This window comes from Podarcis tiliguerta (genome assembly GCF_965153285.1).
Source record: "Podarcis tiliguerta genome assembly, chromosome: 1".
NCBI classification, from domain to species: Eukaryota; Metazoa; Chordata; class Lepidosauria; order Squamata; family Lacertidae; genus Podarcis; species Podarcis tiliguerta.
This window is the reverse complement of record NC_139534.1, coordinates 65,747,543-65,763,671: the sequence shown is the minus strand read 5'-3', so window position 1 is coordinate 65,763,671 and position 16,129 is coordinate 65,747,543. Positions and strand designations below refer to the sequence as shown.

The 16,129-nt window shown below is 38.7% G+C and overlaps 2 protein-coding genes across 64 annotated transcripts in view; one reads left to right on the top strand and one right to left on the bottom strand.

The window, feature by feature from the left end:
- SOX6 (SRY-box transcription factor 6) overlaps positions 1–16,129 on the bottom strand; it is a 438,207-nt gene that overhangs the window by 26,106 nt on the left and 395,972 nt on the right. For all 50 annotated transcript variants that reach the window (XM_083403078.1, XM_083403070.1, XM_083403100.1 and 47 more), the window contains one exon: positions 7,546–7,654. In XM_083403078.1, the coding sequence (XP_083259204.1) occupies positions 7,546–7,654 (109 nt within the window). The remainder of the gene's footprint in view (positions 1–7,545; positions 7,655–16,129) is intronic.
- LOC310664225 (uncharacterized protein) overlaps positions 1–16,129 on the top strand; it is a 170,504-nt gene that overhangs the window by 122,273 nt on the left and 32,102 nt on the right. For 4 of the 14 annotated variants that reach the window (XR_014504816.1, XR_014504817.1, XR_014504818.1 and 1 more), the window contains one exon: positions 14,490–14,541. The exons of 5 other annotated variants lie outside the window; for them this stretch is intronic. The gene's annotated coding sequence lies outside the window, so the exon portion shown is untranslated. Of the gene's footprint in view, positions 1–5,916; positions 6,018–11,021; positions 11,164–13,750; positions 14,091–14,489; positions 14,542–16,129 lie in introns of those variants that run through there. 5 more of the 14 variants (XR_014504822.1, XR_014504824.1, XM_083413098.1 and 2 more) reach the window with 3 other exon arrangements.

Sequence of the window (16,129 nt, the reverse complement as noted above, 5' to 3'; positions counted from 1 at the left end):
TTAGATGCTAAAATATGCAAACTAAATCCAAACATTGGAATATATAATATAGCAGAGGTGAAACTGTGTATTTTTTTCAAAAAATCAGCACTTGGTTGCAATACTGTAAAGCAGCATTATTGCAGAGAAGTCATCTATTTTTCCTATTCCAGACTCCATTCTTTCGTAATATCAACAAGAAGAACTGAAGGGAATTCCCTAAGGTCAACTCTGAGGAAACATAAACCTCTAATTCAATAAACTCTGCTACTGCACTGAAAAAGGCCTTATTATTGCAACATCCATATGGAGTCAATTGGACATTAATGACTAATCAATCCCTCCCCTTTCTATTCTACTTATAGTGTCACAAACCATGTTTAGATTAGACCATTTCCTGCTTAGGATCGCTCAAAATGGCTTTTGTTCTTCCAAAGCTGCTCTGATGAAGGCAGCTTAAACAAACACACGGCCCAAGTGGTGCAGGAGTTATAAACTGCCATATGTGAATGAACAAAGGGGCCATACTAAAGCCTTTTGTGGTATTTGTTAATGTTTTTCATCTGAGCTTAAAAAGACCTAATGACTTTGCGGTGAGCTGATGCATGTGGCTCGTGGCTTTGCAAAATGAAGGAAATTCTAGCCACTTAGATTTCAGCATATATTTTCCACTGTTCTTTGAGTACAGTTTTGATGGCAAAGTGTTTATTGTTGTCACAAAATTACATTTGTTTTACCCTAGCAAATATGGTTGCCCATTCCCCCCCCCCCCAAATCTTGAGAATAGGTTCTTTCACAATGAGAAACATTACACCTACAGAATTATCTTGCTCTTGACCATTTGGAAAGCAGAAGTCAAAAGCAACTTTCCTCTGTAACAAAGAAAAATTAAAGCATGTTAAACATCTGTCACATCCTCCAGCTTTTATTAGTGACGGATGATGACATATATATATCTGAAACTATTTTGAATGGGCTATTTTTAGTTCCCCAAAGCCAGCTAGACATGTTAAATTTCATAAAACCCCAAGGAATCTTGAATGGGCTATCAGTACCCATTTGTCATTATTAAGTGTAGATTTGTTTGAATTAAATTAATAGTAAAAAGTAACCTTCATTCAAAACAATGGTATAAAACATTGTTGTAAATAAGGCAAGGTTTGTTGCAAGTATAGGCAGTGGGGTGCTTTTACATGCCTACATTATCATAAATTACTCTGAAATATTTTGAGCTGCACTCCTCACTTTTTTTCAGGGGCAAATTTGATGTACCTTGCAAATACCATGGAGTGTATCAAAATCTGCTCTTCTGCTAATAAAATAGACTTCCATTTGAGCAACAGAACTTTCCACACATTCTTAAAATCTGCTTCAGATTTTAAGAGAATTTGTGGACGCAACAGCACAGATTTATTTTTGGAGTGGGCAAGGGGTAGGAGGAAGAAAGTAAAGTTCCATTGTGTGATCAGAATTCCACTTGTGTAGCACTGGATACAACCCAAAGGCCTCATTCTCATGGTGACTACCCCAAATGTAATAACATTGCTCACATTGTCTTCTGTTTGCAAATACAATATGTAAAGATTTCCATGTGCAAGTTGATGTCACCTGTAAAAAACCTGCAAAGCCATTCTCAAGCCAAGTAACATATACAAAAATGCATATATAAATATGCATGTATTAGGGAAAATATCATACTAAAATGTTTGTTAAAGAAATTCCCATGTTTCCTGTAAGATTCTATCTTTCCCCCCACCCCAACCTATCCTTGGAAACTCTGATTGTACAGGATTGCTAATCACAGGGAGATCCTGTGCATGTATGCCAAGCTGCCTTTTATGGGTACATTGGCATTCTGTGTTAAATTTTGCCCATAAGGAAATAATTCCCATGTTGGGAAAAGCACACACATGCTCATGTATGAAGTGATTAGTTTCACTGTGAATATTTATTGATGCCAGTGATACTGGCAAATGTATATATTCTTGCCAATACATTGAAATATAGTGTTGCATAGCCTGTGGAAAAGTACTTCCTATAGAGCTGGCTGCAGACTGCAGCCTCAGGGCTGGATAAATCATAATACTAAGTATGCTATAACAGAGGGCCTCTGTGGTGTTATTATCTGCAAATACCTGATACTGAAAAGTTCTGCTTATCCTGTACTGTACTCCTTTAAGATTATATCTGAAAATGGGAACTTCATCACATGGTGGCATGTGTTTTTGAATACCAATGTCAGTATCCTGACTAGTGTAAGGAATGCAACTGCTATGCTTTCCAAAGTGTAGCATATTTTAAGTGTGGTGTTAAGTAGGAAGAAGCAGTTTTGAGTTGTTTACATATGTGAGGCCTAAATACTTTAAAATGTGGTTTCTTCTTTAACAAATGTTTAGCTGTTCAGTTATCAAAAGTCAGGTAAAGAGTGCGTGGAGAACAAAGCAGACAGGGCCTGGTTTTTCAGCATTCCTTCTGGAAACATTTCCTTGTCTTCAGTTGGCTTTTTCTGTTTCGTGGTATACCCCCTTTCCACTCTCAACTGTCATAGCAACTCTCCCAAATATTTATATGCGACAGATACTGGCTACAGGAGTCATTTCCCTCCCTGTATTTTATGAAAAACTGTCACAAAAGCAGACGATGCTTTGTCATGCATGTACTTCCCGCTGTTTACACCTCAGCGTAGTAGGGTGTTAAACAAGTTACCTCACAGTTTTGGATTCTGTTGGCAGGCTGCCATGATTGATCGGCTTGCAGAGGACACAGTGTCTGTTTCACTCTTTTTCTTTCTCTCCTTCCCCTGACAGGTAAAAAACTGACCTTTTTTCTTTGTCTTTCAAGGGGAATTGTTTTTGCAAGTGGAATTTTGCTACCACTTGAGTTATGTGGCACTCCTTGTTCTGAGAGCCAGTTCAACTGTTACATGGAAGCTGAACAAGAAGAGCTAGTAACTTCCTCTTTCCTTATTTATGTCTAACATATTAGGAGCCAGCGATAAGCATTGTGGGCATCTGGGTATATACAGTTACCATCTGAAAAGAGGCTTCTCTGTTCCCCTTTTGAAAAGTTTGACACTTGTTATAATGCATGTGACTTTTTCCTGTCAAGTGCTTCTGAAAGCCCCAAGGGAGTCACCCTGAAGTGATGGGGAGTCAGCAAGTGGGAGCTATGACTCAAAAGCATAGCCTTGCAAATAGTCCAGAAAAGCTACAAGCCCACAGCATTTTTACAAGTCTACCTGACAATATAGATGTGAATTTAAAAGTCATTTCTTTGGTAGGAGATAATCTATAGTTTTTAGACCTTCTAAACCTTAAAAAGAACACCACCATCTGTTCTGATATCATTGGGAGGGGGAGAAAAGAACGCTCAAGAACAATTAATTTCCCCCACCTTGATGTTAGGTGTTATGCCTGAACAGGGAATGTGAACATTAACAGGGGATGTGAGGCTGTGCACAACATCCCTGTGTGCAGGCTGTGCCTGCTCCACCCACAAACATTTTTGCATTGAGTGGGAGGTTTTGAAGTTCCTGAGTGCATTTCATTCAGCATGCTAAGAAGTCTCCACACAGTCAGGAATTCTGATAAGAAAGGTGTCTTGGTTGCAGGGAGGCTTTTAACTTAGGAACCTCTTCAGAACTTCCCAGGCAATGAAGAAAGGAGCCATCACACATGATCCTGGTCACCTTCCATAGGTTGAAAACTTTTAGCACTTCAGAAGGAAACCTCAGGCCTCCTCAGGTCATACACTGTACTTGATCTTGCTCCACAGTTTCAAGAATATGAATTTTTACCTTAAAATGTTTAACAAGTGGCCAAGTTGTGCTTATTATTCTCCATTTCTCTCTCTCTCTCTCTCTCTCCCTCCTCTATATATATATATTCAGCTTCACAATGGCCTTTCTTTCTAGTGGTTGTTTGCTGCTGCTGCCTCCTCTGCACTTGCACTGCCATGGCTGTCTCCTCCATGCTCAGCCACCTCCTCAGGCGGTGCACTTGGAGGTGACGGAGGCAGGCATGCGTAGGGGGCATAGGAGGAAGCTGAGTGTGGAGGTAGCGGCTGTGGTGCATGTGCCCTATGCTGCCTCATGGATGAGCCAGCCCTGCATATCCTTCAAGGTATGCCAACTGTTGCTTCCTCCATGGCCTACTTTTCATGATAAGAAAACATAAAAAGATAAGTTTTGGATGCAAACCGAAGAAGAAACTAACAGGTATTAGTTTTACCCTGAAAGTAAATTATGGCTGTCCTTCTAAAAATAGCAAAATGAACTTGACAGTGCTCAGCTCAAATCAATGCCAACACATTTTTAAAACTAGACCTTCTACCAATACTGATGAGCCTCAAAATTACTTTAAGCGATTTTGGCTTTCATGTATTTCTGCAATAGGAAATATATTACTAAATATGTAAACATGCAGATGTTAGAGAGCTTTTTCTTATAACTGAGTGGGGGTAGTATCTTTCCTTTCCTTTTTTTCGAATATTATAAATTTACTCACATCTACAGGAAACTGCTGCCTTTCCTTCGGGTTCCACAAAAGGTTGATGATTTTCCCCCGATATATAAATTAAGTTAAATTTAATCAGGAATTGGCTTATAAAGGCAGTTAATTTGTTAAATTGACAATCCCCTTTTTAAATTTTACCTAAAGTATTAATAAAATTATACATTATAGATAACAAAGTGAGCATGCCTACAGTAGGGTTGTTCTGGACATATGAATTGCATATTTTAAAGGTATCTGCTGTTTAAAGCAACCTTTTTTCTTACATTCTGAATCTACACCTGAAGTAATAGGACTTCACCTGCAGAGTGAAGGCAGTGCCTCTGTGACATTAGCTTTTAGTCTAATCCCCACTCCCATCTCATTTGTTCCGCAAGGATAGCACAGTTTTTATGTATGGTTAGAATTTGAGAAATAACCTGCTGATGCTAAATGTTTGAAGGGGGGAATCTCACCAATAGAACATAATGCATTTGCAAGGAAGTTCTTCCAGGTAAGGACCAAATTAGACATTACCTGAGAGTTCCATGATTAATTCTTTCTTAAGAAGCAGATTTTCCCCATGAATTCCAAAAATTATCCAGTCCCAATTATCATAAAATTGTGCACATAAGTCTACCCCCCCCCATAGCAGTTTGGGGAGGAACCAGAAGTAGAGCATAGACACATAGATAACGGGTTGTATCCAATACAAATCTCCCCCTTTCCCTGCTCACTGTACCACTATACAAAAATTTTGCAGGTAGAATCATTATATAGATAGAAAAATGGGCAAAAGTAGGTGTTATGTGCTATTGCTATTTCCACTTGCCTTTTACACAGTTTATATTAGGAAGGACAATTGCAGGATATGATACACACATCAAGTTTGAATGTAGCTGTAAAAAAATTCTTAATAGAACATAACGTAATTATTAACAGTAGATGTTAATAATACTAATTTTTGGAGCTTCTTTTACAGCCTTTTAGGCAAAAGACTACAGGATAATAATTATAACAGCTCCAAACAACATTTTCTCATGTTAGGTCACCTCTAAACCATATGTATGAGAACATTTAAGTTTAATTTGCTTTAATGGACATGGCATATATTGACCAATGACTACACTTTTAAATCTGCTGCAAATGTGTATGAAGCCATCCAGACTTAGAGTCACATTAGAGCCAAATAAATGGTTTTACATTACTTATAATCATGTAATTTTTCTCTATAAAAGAAATACTTAAAAGCCAAATTCCGGTCAATGGCCAAAGCATTGCTGGCATGCTGAAAATGAAACAAAAATACAACCTTGAGCTATTAGATTTTTTATGATCCATGGAGCTCTGTCCTAAGAGCATTCCTTCAGGACCCACCGCAGTATATGATTTCTAAGATCACAAGGATTTGTTTTAAACCAGTCTTCCCCAACTGGGTGCCTTCCAGATGCTTTGGACTATAGCTTCCATCTTTTCCGACCATGGGCCATGATGGTTAGGGCTGATGGGAGTAGGAGCCCAACAATATTTGGAGGACACCAGATTGAGGTAGGCTATTTTGAACACTTCTTCCTGACGAAGCTAGCTAAACTAAGTGGAACTATTTGAAAGGCTGTCCTGTCACTACAATCATCTAAATAACATAATGTGTTATGCAAATGTAGAAAGTGAAAGGATGTGAGAGGGAAATGAGTTAATTTAGGGAAGCCCTGAGGTAACTTCCTGCCAGAAAAGCAAGTACAAATATGTTTTATTCTCTTCATTTCATATTATGCAAATAATGTACAAGCCTATCCAAAGATTATAAAGTTATTATTCTATCCCAAAAGGAATATGTGAGGTGGGACTATATTGCTATGCTGTTTGTTTGTTTGATTAATTTCTTTTCTTTTACTAGTTTTATTTTGTATTCAAAAATCAAATGAAATAAAAAGTTTAAACAATTAAAATTGGAAATAATATGCATACAAGGAGAAAAAGCTAACCTGAAATATGACCAATTAGCAACGTAATTTCTAATAGAGCTGTCAACCTATTAAAGGCTTTTAGTTGATTAATGGCATTGTTTTTAACTGATCAATCCAAGTAACTAATTAAAATAAACATTACAGTGTGCAGTCCGTGACCATTGAAATCAATGGGAATTCTTCCATAGGCTTGAACAGAATCGTAACTACAACCCTTCAGATCTCAGTGCAAGTATGTTTTCGCAAAGATAGCATGTTCCTTGAACTAATTGGCACAACTACCAGCACTCCACATCCTTTCATACTGGGCATCTCCAATTAAAATTTCACTGTAATTAATTCAGCAATTGATCAATTAATTGGATAATCCACTTCCTTGCTCTTTTCTTCATTATCGTAATGATAACATATGCTTAAAAGTTCTGCAGGGTCTCTTAAGATGACCAGGGGCCATACTTGCTGATTACTGAATATTGCCTATGAATATGTGAGGAAGTGATCATCTGTAGTCTCTGACTGAATTCAGCATCACTGCCTCCACTTTTCTACAGCTGTTTGGATCTGGGGCAGCATAGGATAGTAATGCTGGGATTAATCATATGTCTGAAGGTGACAGGTGACCATTTCTGCATTACCTGAGCCAACCCATATGCACATTTCACTGCTCATATGAGGTTTACCCAATATATCCAGCAAAACGTTAAGAATGTGGCCAGTCAGCTTCCATGAGTGTAGGTTGCTCCAAAACCAGAAGTCCCTACTCAAGGAATCTGATATATGATCTGTGGGCCACCATATAAACATTACACTCTTTGTGTGAACATTTAAATGCACATGCCACCCATCTGAGGTGACATACAAACTCACTCAAGAGAGCTTTCTGAGAAGAGTTGAACCAGAGTGTAAATAATGAGAGCAGAGAATGCATATTGTATGGAACCATTTTACAACTAGAACTTATACTTGCACATGTCACTAGAATCCATGCAAAATGCCTCAAAGCTGTGCATGGGGATTTAGCTGCACAATGCTCATTTAAGACATCCAACTTTAAGGAGCTCAAGGAAAGCAATGCTCAGTGGCTCAATAGATTTGTTACAGAAACTCACCCTCTGCATCTTCTGGCCTTGTAAGATCAATGACTCCTGGGCCTAGTTTTCCATCTTCATTGGGCTTCCCTGATAGCTGTGGGCCTAAATTCTCATAGCGTGTTCTTTCCTGCCGAAGAGAAAGGAACATTAAGATTTCCAGTCTGTTCATGTCTGAATAGCTTGAGTGTATTCATTTTCTATTATACTTCCCTGCTCCTCTGGCTACCACCTGAGCTTCCCCTGCCCTCCGTACTAATATGTCAGTCCTTTCTTGATTTCCACTTCCACATTTTCTTGTCCAACAGAGGTTGCAAGTCATATTGGCAGGTAAATCTTTGTTCCTTACATTGCCCAATCCCACAGTTGGTACCTAAGCATGAGCTAGTACTAGTAACAGATACAGGCTATGTTTTTTTTTTTATTTTTAGAAAGAACACAGATATTGTTTCACTGCAGGTATCAGTTTTGAATTTGGTGTCCAAAATCTAGTTTTCAAATATGCAATACCCCTCCAGTACTGATTAAATGTATGATGAATTAATATTCAAGCCAGTTCCTAAGTTATCTTAGCACCATGGTTGACTCTTCTGTGGTGCTTGCTTCCTGTGCTGCTGAATTTAAAGTAGTGAGGAGCCCATGTTGAAGGTGTCTACAAGATGATTATTTCCCATAGCAGCATGGGAAAAGAAGGGCGAAGATATGTGGACGTAGCAGCCCCACCACTTTGGTAATGTACAAACTGGCTTTTGGAAGTTAGCTTATTAACACCTTTGACTCACTAAATCTCTTAATAACAGAAAATCCACAACCACTATGTATTTTACTACAAAATGAAACAAATAATTGTGTGAAAAATTAAATTGATTATTGCTAGGCAATAGCTTTAAGCAACCCATTACAGCTAAGTATAAAGTAGGGCAGGTAGCATTACTGTGGTGTAGAAATGAAGGATTGCAGCAGAAGCTCTAGAAATTACTAAGAACACAAGAAGGAGATCCTGCTGGACAAGGTCAATGGTCCATCTAGTCCACCATCCTGTTCCCACAGTGGGCAGTGCCCAATAACAATGCACAGTCCTATATTTCTTAAATGACCTTGGGAGAAAGATGTTGGCATTTGAAAAAAATGCTAAAATTCAAAACTTAAAAAGCACTTTCTACTAAAACTCGCTAATTTAATGGAAAAATCACCACCAGCACAACCACCACTCCTCTCATTGAGATATGCGTTTGCATTGGAACCCTTGAGAAAACACAAGTCTGAATTTTATGCAAGAGGCTTTCAAAGACAAGTATTTCAAAGAAGGAATACTAGATGACAGAAATGGTACTATTATTTTGTCTAGAAATTTGAACTGAAACTCAATGGGAATTTTAAAAGAGAGAGCAAGAAAAAGAAAGGGCTGTGTTTGTTCCCAGAATAAACAACATTTCTTGTGCTGTAAACTTCTGCTGTAAAACTAGATCAAGAGACAATTTATGTCCTCAAAATATGAGAGGACAAGAGCCTTGAAACAATATGGCAGCACATATCTTCTGACAGTGGTAGCCTCAGTGGTACTCTGTCTGCAGCAACGTACTAAATAGTTATCATTAATGTATTGTTCTCGTGGAAAAAAACCAATGTGTTCTCTCTCTCGTCTTGTTGATACTTCTTAAGACTGAACTTGGCATTGTGTTGAGAATAAACAAAACACTGTTGTTCATTACTATGAAACTATTAAATGTCATGTCATCTTGAATTTACAGACATGAAATGCCAGCTTTCAGTTTTGTGAACAGTTTTCTGCACGTTATACTTGATGCATTATGCAGCAGAAGATTGCTGATTGCTGTTCACTCTATTGTTCAATGACCTAGTTCTGTACTGAGCATATTACACATTAGAAGGAAAACAGTACCAAGTTTATTCCCTGAAGAATTGCTAAGGAACCTGGTATTGGTCTTAACAAGCAAAGTGGCTCTGACTTGTTTGCTCAAATCTCTCTGCATTGGTTAGAATAATAGAACTGTAGCACTGAAATGGGACTTGAGGGTCATCTAGTCTAACCCCCTGCAACCCCCTCTTTTTGCCTAGTGCGAGGCTTAAACCCACTACCCTGAAATCAAGAGTATCATGCTCTACCGACTGAGCTATCCCAGGAGGGATTTGCTGTTCTAGTCAGATCGTTTTCAGAAAACAATTGCTTACTAATTAGTTCTCTGTAACCAAGTTTGCAAGAAGATGTTTAGATTCTTAAAATATTGTTTAGCTAATATTTGGAGTATTAAGGGACGATGCCAGGCACTGTGTAAAAATGCAGACTAAGGTTCTTTTCCAGGCCAGGTCATCATGTGGTGGGAAGTTGTTAAGGAGTACAAAGGTGCTGATATCTAGTTATCAACACATCAAAGCAAGGTTTTTGAGTCTGGGCAAATGGAGGTTGCCAGGGTGGCAGTGGGCAATGATGTTAATGGGGGGGGGGTATTTGGCAAGGAGTTTCTGGGAAGAAGCAGGAAGTGGGGAGAATGCCATACGGGGCTGAAGAAGACGACATTGCCACAGAACAGACAGCATGGCTGATGCATCTACTTGTAGATTTGAGCTGGCTGCTTAGGAGGGCAACAAAGGACTCTATTGTGATGCTAGTGTTGGGAACTCTATCTAGATGCAGGTTGTGAATATGCATAAATAAACCATATTTCCTAAGACACTACAGCCTCTTCTGTGCCTTAATTTTCCAACGGAAACACAAACCCCGGTTTACCAAGACCCCTGGAATCTTGCACCGCTGGTGTGCAGACACTGGGGTGACATGCAGTAATATTAAAATGTTTAAATAATAACAGGCAGGGCAGGGGGTGGGAACCAATATTACACTAAATTGAAGTACAGTTGTTGACTGCATCACTCTGCTTGCATAACCTAAACATTCAAACATTTTCAATGTTTCTTGAAGTCTCCCATTTGCTGAAAAACTATATTGTCATTATTAATTTCCCACTATAACGTGTATTGAGATAATGCTGTTGTGATATGCAGAAATACTGAAACAAAGAGCACTGAGAAGAAACGTAACTATTGGTTACAGGCAGGCAGGCACAACATTCAGCTGAAGAATGCTATAAGGTCCAATAGTAATACCTCACTATCGGAACGGATCTTGCTTTGCTGGTGCAAAGGAATGATTCTACCCCATGTCCCCCGGGGACCCACATTTAAAATAGAAGAGTTGGATTAGACCTTTTTTTAAGTTCCTGCAGTTGGGAAGTAATTGGCATTTTGTACACTGTGTTTCTTTTCTTTCTTTTTCTAATATTTGCATTTAAAATATTTCTATAAGGAGTGTTAATGTGACACCTGCAATTTTCATGGCAAAAACCTAAGTGTGTGCTTTGGGGGGGGGGAGGGAAAATAGCACTCCACTTAAAAAAAAAATCAACAGAACCTTCTATGTATCAATATGCACATTTGAAGTATCCTTCTAGTCATTCATTCCCTTTGATTTTCTCCAGAAAATATTCTGTGTTAAAAAGAAAGTTTCTGAAAGAATATCAATATTTTGACACTGAAAGAGAAAAGGGAAAATTACATGATAAGGCTCAAGAACTGGGAGGAAGAGAAGCGTACATGGTAATAATACCTAAAAGAATTGAGGTGAATCTATGATTCTGTAATAACCTTCAGTGTCTCATTCTTTTGAAATATATTGACTGCTACAATTCTGTATGTATGGTTTCATTTTTCCACTTAAAGTATACCTCATAGCAATAGTAACTAATTTTCAGGAAAGCTGTAAATAAAAAAAAAAATCTATTACAACATAATTGGTAAATACAAACCTAAGTGTATTTCTGAAGGCAAGAGCAATTTAGACTGGACTCCTATGTATATTTACCTGAGAGAAAGCCCAGTTGAACATAGGGAATTATTTCCAAGTAAACATACATAGGGATCACATCTGTAATTAAACTAAACTAAGCAAATTATAAAGGAGTACAAACTGCAAATTCATTAATAGGAAATGGTCTGTATATTTAAAATACGTTCAGTTGTGTACGCTGTTCTCATGCACCTACCCAAATTCTATTTAAATTCCTATTTATAAGCATGCATGTCCATATGAATACATATTCATGTCTGAAAATAGCATATACTTGTGAAAATTTACACACACACTAAAAAATTACTTACTTAAAAAACCACACACCTGTCTTACACATCATAGAGATAGCTTATTTATCCTCAGGAAACCCTGAGCTCATTTTTTGTTTATTTCAAACTAAACTGCTTCTTGTAGGCATAAGGCCCTGAGCATATATCTTGAGTAAAGTAAGTACATTACGCCATGGGGCATAATGAACACAGAACAGAATTCTAACTCAGATCATGATTACTGGAAAACCAAGAGGGCTAATGCTTTCAAAGAGCACAGTCTATGTCTAAGTACAAAATGGACTCTTGGCTACTTGGAGATATAGAAAAACCTACTCATTGCTACTTTCGTGGTTTTGGGATGACAACACACTGGGGCGGGATTCGTTTTACTAACAACCAAACCTTCATTTTCCATTCAGTGACACGATTAGGCACTTATTTATGCATTGCCAGGCACAAACATGCAGGCAGCATAAAAGTTATTGAAAAAAAATTAAAGCCTGCTTCGCTGTGTCGCAGGACCGTTGGTTAAGTGCTTTGAAATGATGATCTATGAGGTAGATGTTGCATATTAAATAAAGATATTTAAATGATAAAGCCCCCTTTAGTGAGCACTGATGAATGTTAAATGTTCCAAGCCACAAAGCTGAGCCATCCGTCATATTCACATGTTATCACAGTCAATGATGGAGCAACCCCAGTGATGACAGATGGACTGTGAGATTATTATCCCCTTATTTCCAGAGTCACCAAACCAGTCTCCTACTCAAGCATTATTTTTAACTTTGCATTAAATTAATAACTTCCTCCACACTTCTGTGGTGGGAATGATCAATGCTTTCCTCCTGGGTGTAAAAGGGAAATGGACTAGTGTAGTCAACTGAAGGAAGTAGGGGAAGAAGCCTGCTCATCCACTGGAAAAATCGGAGTGGGTGGCGGGGGGGGGGGGTGAGAGAAAGAGAAGGCTGCTGGAAACTTCAGCTAAGTAGAATAAATATAAAATTGTGATCTCGGGGAAGAAAAGTAATGATAACAGTAAGCACATAATAATGGCTTTTCTCTGCACTTAGGTAAAAGCTGAATTTTTGATGTGCACAATATATTTTCATAAAATTTTATATACTATGTTTTATACACTTATTGGCTATTCCATAATAATGTGTGCGCTAACAGTAAAATTGCTCCCAAATTTATGTGTGTTATTTATTCTTTCCCACGTAACAATGCTTTTTGTTGTAAAAAATATTCTGTTTATTAATGTAACTTTACAACCACTGCATCCAAGATCCGTGGTAAATTAATGACATTTTTATTATTTTATAGTGTCATTAAATTTTTACTGATCACTCCATCAAACAGAAGCCATAAAGGCCATAATGTAAACTGGGACACTTAGATCAGGGGAGCAGGAAACCATTCCATATAGTCTGAAGTAAACGGCTTGCTATAAATGATATTTATACCATCTTTAAGCATGTGAGAATACTTGGACAAGTTTGGCAAAACTGTTTCAGTACAGCAGTGGATTGTGTACTTAAATAACAGTTTATTTGCCAGCAAGGCAAGGGTTTGTGTGTGTGTTTTTAAACCATATGAAAGAAGATGACTGATTGCATTCATCTCTTGAAAAACAATATATGAAATGTAATAATACACCAGGCCCCCTCCCTTTTGGATTACCAAGACTGATCAGACTATAACCATTCCTCAAATTATTTCAACATGTCGTTCCCGCCCCCCCCCCCCCTTGCTATGTATGCAGACGCTGAAGTGGAAAATGGCATACATAGTTGGACAGTGATGTAATACCTTTTATTTCAAGAGTCTAACTTAGTAGTTACCAACATTTATTTCAAGAGCCAATTTTGAGACTCCTTGTTAATGTGGGTCATTTACAGAAGCCACAGAGTAAATGCCTTTGGGACCGTTACACACTCTGCGGACAGTATTCCAGTTGCAAAGTGTGCAGACAATTCCAGGATGTTGTCTTTACATGCACAATACATTAAAGTTAAGCTATTCCATATTAAGCCCACTCAAGAAACAATAACACCAGTGTCTTGTTTCCCGCTTGTTCCTTCCCTAGACCATATTGGCTGAGTCCTGGAAGACCTTCCCCAACTGGCCTGCAAAGGCAGGGCCCTTACTGACTCCAGCTACAAAAGCCAAGGCTGCTGAACAGACTTTTTGGTTAGGGAATTGTTTAAGGGGGCTGTTGGGGACAGTTGTGGCTGTTACTGATACTCATATTTGTATCTACATTTTTAGAAGCTATGATTTATGTGAAATTTTTTCAGTTTGGTTGTGTACTTTTTGTGTGTTTTATTTATTGTTTACGACTACTTTTGTTATATTTGTAATTATGTACATTTTTTCATGTTGTGAGCCACCTTGACAGCATACAAATAAAATGTTTTATGTGTGTATGTATGTTCCTCTGTTCAAGTACAGATATAATAAATGAACAGAAGGGGAATGTTTTCAAAACCTATTTAGATATTTTTCTAGAAAAAGTGCTTGTCATTTCTACACTCATAGCAGAATTCTGTGGGCATTAAATCCCAAAACAATGGAGGACAAAACTCCAGACTTTTAAGCAAGTGGCTTAAGGTAGCCATGACAACATAGTTGTGCTTGGTTCAGGCATATAGATTTGCTTTCCAAACTAGTGCACAAATAACAGTGCTCTGGAAAAACTTACAAATACCTCCATTTTTCTCTGCAAGGTCAACTTGTGCATTGTCCAAAGACTTTCCATTACTTTGTGGCAGTGGCTATTAGCAAATTAAATCACTCTATGCTTGGAATCTCTGACAATATTCTAGGCACAGGAAGAGTCATTTAAAATGGACATGTGAGGATTCTTATCACACCAAGGTAAGTGCCGTGGAAATTGTTGTCTATTAATTGATTTGTTTTTGTTTTTGCAAGCAATGTAATAGGCCTCAACACAAAATCATCAGCTGCACCCTCCATGCAGCTACAGTGGTACCTCTAGTTATGATCTTAATTCGTTACGGAGGTCCATTCTTAACCTGAAACTGTTCTTAAGTAGAAGCGTGCTCTCGCTAATGGGGCCTCTTAGTGCCGCTGCACCGCCGGCTCACGATTTCCGTTCTCATCCTAGGGCAAAGTTCTCAACTCGAGGTAACTCTTTCAGGTTAGCGGAGTTTGTAACCTGAAGCGTTTGTAACTCGAGGTACTACTGTACTGATAAACTGATAAATGTGGTGATTAGTATTGGTCTATATAAATGTGCAGGATTATTTATACAGTGGACGCTCGGGTTGCAAACGTGATCCATGCGGAAGGCATGTTCGCAACCCGCATCCGCGCATGCGCAGGTTGCGATTCGGCGCTTCTGTGCATGCGCAAAGCGTGATTTAGCGCTTCTGCGCATGCGCGACCGCCAAAACCCAAAAGTAATCCATTCCAGTACTTCCAGGTTTCGCCGGTCCATAACTCAAAAAAACGCAACCTGTAACGACTGTAACCTGAGGTATGACTGTATATAAGTATCAGGATTAGAAGAGGTGGGCTCATTTTTCATAAAAATGGGAAAGAGAAACACAAAATGATGGTTTGTATCCAATGCAGTGTCCATTGGTGCAAAAGGGCTTCTGTTTCCTTCCCCTCCCAAATTTGTATGGTCCCTAAATCCCATGGAGCTAATTTTGTAGACACCTAGGGGGTTGGAGGGAAGAAGAGTCTGAGAAGTTCTGTTGCACATGGAAGTCCCTTGTGCCAGCAGAGCTGCAGATACATGACTCCAATAATTAAGTGGATTCATGTGTGGCCCTCACAATCCAAATGCTATATCAGTTGAACAAAGGATGTAGATAGTCACCCAGTTGGGCCAGGTGTATATTCTTCTCAATTCACCCAAAACAGGGAAAAGGAGTATAGCAGTGGCTTTAGGGCTGTGCAACCAGTGTGGCTGCTTCAGCCTCCCCACCTGTCACTGTCCTCCTTGCACTGTCTTGGGTTTTTTAAAGAGAACTGGGCATTCTTTCTTCAGATGTTCATAGAGAGTAACAGCATTCCCGTAAATAGATGTATCCTCCTTCCCCCACAGCCTCCCACATTGTTAATGGCTCTCTGGATTCAACCCCATATTTAGCAAAAGTACTGTGCAAGGTTCAGAACAGAACAAATGTTAATTATTTTATACCAAAGAATTTGGAAAGCACTTTACTTAATGAAGACTGAAGCTACAGGTGGGAGGAAGAGCGGGGGGGATTGACAATAACAGTATTTCCCCCCCCTAAGTTACATTGTTTGGGGGTGGAAAACCTCATCTGCTTCTCTGTTAAGGAAGACTTTTTGATTTAAGTCCTCCACACCTCTGAGCATATAGTCACAAATCCTGAACTAATGCCACACTTGCCATCACCTCTAAATTATAGACCTATTCCAGTTAGATTACTTTCATCAAGATTATTGCACTCACTGAACTGCGCCCCCC